General features: G+C 41.6%; 1 protein-coding gene across 1 annotated transcript in view; it reads right to left on the bottom strand.

Annotated features, from left to right (window-relative positions):
- Nucleotides 1–3,000: 3,000 nt before the first annotated feature.
- Nucleotides 3,001–5,289, bottom strand: part of Rwdd4 (RWD domain containing 4) — a 16,777-nt gene continuing 14,488 nt past the window's right edge. Inside the window, exon 8 of the mRNA XM_021219601.2 lies at nt 3,001–5,149. Coding sequence (XP_021075260.1) covers nt 5,117–5,149 — 33 coding nt within the window. The 3' untranslated portion in view covers nt 3,001–5,116. The remainder of the gene's footprint in view (nt 5,150–5,289) is intronic.

The raw sequence follows: 5,289 nt of genomic DNA, 5'->3' as shown, positions 1-5,289 counted from the left end.
GTACCCCCACCAGAAACCCAAGCAAGCGCTCACAAAGAAGAAAGCATCCCCATGAAAGGTAGAGGGCATTTTCTGCTCGGTTCTAGTCTTCTGCCTCATTATAAAAAAAAAAAAAAAAGTGCTAGCCAAGACCGACCATTCTTTCTTCATGAATGGACCATAAATTGCAGTTTGAAAAACACTCTGGATTGTGGCAAAACACTGAGTTCTGAAACAGCCTTGACAGACTGCCATACCCCAGACTGCCATACCCGCTGCTTTTACTTTGTGGAAATTCTATGTTAAAAAGAAAGGAGTCTGTCAATAGTAGGAGTTTTAAACTTCCTATTTTTTATTTATTTTTATTTTTCTACTGGTTATTTTATTTATTGACATTTCAAATGTTATCCCCCTTCCCAGTTTCCCCTCCACAAACTCCCCTCTCCCCCAGCCTCTATGAGGGTGCTCCACCACCTGCCCACACACCCCTGCCTCAGCACCCTAGCATTCCCCTACACTGGGGCATCGGGCCTTCACAGGACCAAGGGCCTCTTCTCCCATTGATGCCCAACATGTCCATCCTCTGCTACACATGAGGCTGGAACCATGGGTCACTCCATGTGTACTCTTTTGATTGGTGGTTTAGTCCCTGAGAGCTTTGGGAAAACTTTCTACTTTTAAACAGGCTTTCTGTAGCCCACACTGGCCTCAAACATTCCGCGACCTTGTTCCTCACACAAGGCACGAGGCACCACAGACGGCTTAAGTTTATTGTTTTTCTGACTATGTCATCCTCTGGAAAGACTACCCAATCTTGCATACTTGTCTTAAGAAATAAAGTGTAGGTTTGGGCATATCTGTAGTCCCCAGCAGAAATTGTGGCTAGATTTATCTAGTTAATCTGACCTATTGTGGCCAGTGAAGAAATGCTATGGGATGGATGAAGTTTTAATGGTGAAATCTAAAAGGAAAAAAAAAAATCATCTAAATTAGAGGTTTAGCATTAGTTTCATTCAATAGGGTATTGGTCTGGCCTGACTTATCTTCCCTGCACATTAACCTCAGTGATTGTGTTTGCCACTGACAAGTTCTATATGAGGCATTCCTGCTTGCTGATTTTTAAGTTTCTTGGAATGTATGCAATTCCCTTATTTAAAATACTTAGGCGTGGAGCTGGAGAGATGGCTCAGCAGTTAAGAGCACTGGCTGTTCTTCCAAAGGACCTTGGTTCAATTCCCAGCACCCACATGATGGCTCACAACCGTCTACAATTCCAGTTTCAGGAGATCTGATGCCCGCATACAGCCGTACATGGAGGCAGAACACTAATGTACATCAAATTAAAATAGTAAGTTCTTTAAAAAAAAAGTACTGAGGGTGTGGGAATGCCACTATGTCCTCGTGGCTCTTACTCAAGTTTTTCTTGTCAGGTTCTTACAGGACGGTGTGAGATTGCCCGTGGTACCTGAGGCTGAGCAGACATTCCATGTGCTACGAGGATCCATTTGGAGAAGTGTGTTGAATGTGGTTGTTCTAGAGTAGATTTGTGTTCATTTTTATCACACACCTACACACCTTCCTAATTTTGGTACCATTTAATCTCTCTCTCTCCTGTCTCTCTGTCTCTCCCCCCCCCACCCCCCCGGTTCTTTGAGAGCCCTGGCTGTCCTGGAACTCACTCTGTAAACCAGGCTGGCCTCGAACTCAGAAATCTGCCTGCCTCTGCCTCCCAAGTGCTGGGATTAAAGAGGTGCGTCACCACTGCATTTCTCTTTTCCAATAGTATTTTATTAATTTTGTGTGGATGGGCTGGGTTATCACAGAGCATGTGGTGATCAGAGGAATCCGTTCTCTTTGTGCTGTTCGAGTCCCAGAGACAGCATGAACACACATTCTCATTTCAGTGGAAATGAAGCAGAGAGCTCGGGGTGGGGTCTGGGCACCTGCCCACAGAGAATCCACAGTTCCAGCCTTGCCTACTGCCTTGACCTAGGCTGGTTCCCCTTTCCAAAAGTTCCACAATCTTTCTGAACAGCGCCACCAGCTGGGGAACATGTGCTCCAACACATGAGCCTGTTGGGAGTCATTTCATTCTCAAGGGATAACAATTATTAGGGGGCAGGATTTGGGCTGAAATCCTGTAGGGAGAATTTTGGGATTTTGGATTCTTTAAAAAACACAGAAATATTTAAGTATGTGTTTTTGTTTCAATACTAGGTGTGGGATATGGGCGGCTTCAGATTGTCTGGAAGCAGGTGACTGTGATTTGCCTCATGCTCTGCAGGGGTGTGGTTTTGCCAGCTACAGATAGTTACTGTGATTGTGTGATGTTTGGAATTCTGGGAACTTTTCAGAAGGTATATAAATGCTACAGCCCTGATAGGTGGGTTGTTGGTTGCTGTTGGTCATGGTTTAAGTAGTGGTGTGCAAAGAAAGAAGAAATTAGATATCCTGACAGCAAAGATCAAACTTGCCCCAAGGAACTAGAAGCCCCCAATTAGCAGGAAGCAGTCTACCATTACACCGCCTCCTCTCCTTTCTCTCCCCTATCTACTGTTAGGGGGTTGAAAGGGTGGAGAAGGATGGAAGAAAGAAGAACCCACAAAATAGTAAAAGACCAGTTACAAAATTCAATTGTGTAGTAACTCTTGGATACAGTGTGTACCGACAGTATACATGTTTGTGTATAGCTAACCTCCATCAGAACCAAAGTTCAAGGTGGGACCTCTTACTTGGGGCCTTTGCTGAGAATGGGTCTGAGCCAGTAAGTGTGCAGACATGTCTGGGTGTAACTTCCAGCTCTAGGCTGACCAGAAGCTCAAGCTGTTTTAAACTTCCACATTGAAATTTCCATCGACTTCTTTTGGGCATTCCTTATGTTCTCTTGAGCTTTTTTTTGGAATATTCTTTGAATATGACACTTTGAATGGTTCCAGCAGGAGCATACATGCCACACCATAAGATAATTTTACTGCAGATTTAAAGTTATTAATTCTTTCTGAAGTGATTTGAAACAAAACATATAGAAAAAATCACTATAATTCAGACTTTATTGCTTATTAGTCATGTCACCTCATACAATTTTAAGTAAACAGACTTTGAGAAAATATACTGGGAGCATTATCAGATCAGCATTATTTTTGATGCAAGTGTTCAAGTGTTTATAAGGTAACAAGGGATACCATTGCCACTGTCTGCCCCAGAGATCTATACATTTCATAGAAAAAGAGTAAAAATAGTTCATTGGCATTTAACTAGCATTATTCTTTGCAATCTAAGAATCACAGTAACTTTTACCAGAGAAATGACCTTTAGAACAGAACAAAATACTTTTTTCTATTACAAGATGTTTCTTTAAAAAAAAAAAATCTAACAAATCAAGATGACAATAAAAACTGCACAAACAGAAGCTTGAAAAGAACAGTTGTTATAGTCTAGGCATCTCCAATATTCATCTAGAGAACGAGACAGGCATTAGCAAATTCTTCACTGTGACTACACTTACTTTACAGCTCGTACAGTTTAACCAGAGCCAAGGGGTAACCTTGTGAAATCCACAGATATATCTGCTCTTATGCTAAGGTAACTTCTCTAAAAGTTGATTGTTCTTTAAAACCTGATATAATCTACACAGTACAGCTTGGTGTTCTAACAACGTGGAAGCACACACAATCACTGTAAAACACACACACACACACACACACACACACACACACACACCAATACCTCTCCTAGTAAAACTACAGCAAGTTTCCTTTCCTAATGATTTAAAAAAAACAAGCATGTATAACAATAGTTTAGCATGTCAAAGAGTGGATATATATTGAAAAGACACCAAGATTAGGAAACACATTTGGATACTTGAAAAGACACTATAAAACAAACAAACAAAAAAAAACTACCAAAAAGCAAACAAAACCCCCACTAAAACCAAGCACCGCCCCCAGATTCGAAGTGTGTTTAACGCTGACTCCTCTGAAAGACCTATTATCAAACAGCAACAAAACATCACAATAGCAAATATTAAGAATTTATTAAAACCACTGTCTCCAACGGTACAAAAATGAAATATTAAGGCATCTTGTACTCTCATCCTGACCCTATGCAGCAAAGAGAAATATCTTAAATAAGAGCTAGCACTTATTCAAATGCTTTGCTAAAGTATTTGGCAAATTTGTTGTTTTTGTTTTGTTCGGTGTATGGTCATGCATGCAAGTGTATCTGGTATTTGTATGCGTGTGCAAATGGGTGTATGCACATGTGCTTGCCTGTTGAGGCCAGAGATTCATGTTCTACGTCTTCCTCTATTGCTCTCTCCCTGAACCAGGTGGTCGGTGATTCAGCCAGACTGTCAGGCCAGCAAGCTGGGAATCCTCCTGTCTCTGCCTCCCCAGCCCTGGGTCTCAGGTACATGCCCCGGTTTTTATGCTCAGGTGTCGGGGATCTGAACTCAGGACCTCAGGCTTGCACAGCAAACCCTTTACTGACTGAGCCACTTCTCCAGCTCCCTCAATTTTCTTCTTACATTCTTTTATTATTCACATAACTGAAAGCGTTCATGATCACACACCTACATCCAATGCAAGAGAAAAGCATAAATAGTTATCAATTCATTAAGGAGAAGCAGTTCACTACTGAAAACGAAGAGGAAGTACAAAGAGAATCACAGAAAGTCCAACACCAGTACTCAGATTTCTCTGAAGCAACTTATGCTGTTATCTAAGCAAAAGGAGGTGACGCTTATCAGTATAGGTCATGCCGAGGAATGCCAGAGACTCAAAACTGGGAGTTCAAATACGGCTTTGTTGGCCCTTAAAAATGATCACATCGCTTGGCCCAGATGGTTAAGTTACCACTGACTTCCCTCTGGGGAGCCACCCACGGGCTGTGATGCTCAAGAGCTTCAGAAAGTACTCTGAACAAGTTACACTTTGACCTTTTATTAAGGCAAGTTTGTGGAGATAGTTTACTACAGCCAAACCTCTTCATGGACTTTCCACTTGTATTTTTTCAAGACACACACACAAAAGAACATGTCCTATAAAAAGCCACTCGGTAACAGAGGAAAAAAAGTAAGGAGAGATGCTGAACCAGGCCGCTTTTCAAAGACTGCTCTTGCTTCGGCTGCAGGTGCTTGCTACTCATCATCTTTAGAGCCAGTTTTGCTTAACTGATTAAAAAAAGACACAAATATTAAGTGGAGAAGATCTGCAGTATCTGAGTCATTGTTTCTTTTTTTCTTTTTTTCTTTTTTTTTTGGTTTTTCGAGACAGGGTTTCTCTGTATAGCTCTGGCTGTCCTGGAACTCAC

This window comes from Mus pahari, chromosome 19, assembly GCF_900095145.1.
Source record: "Mus pahari chromosome 19, PAHARI_EIJ_v1.1, whole genome shotgun sequence".
Taxonomy (NCBI): domain Eukaryota; kingdom Metazoa; phylum Chordata; class Mammalia; order Rodentia; family Muridae; genus Mus; species Mus pahari.
The sequence above is the reverse complement of the archived record's forward strand: the minus strand, read 5'-3'. Positions and strand labels throughout refer to the sequence as shown.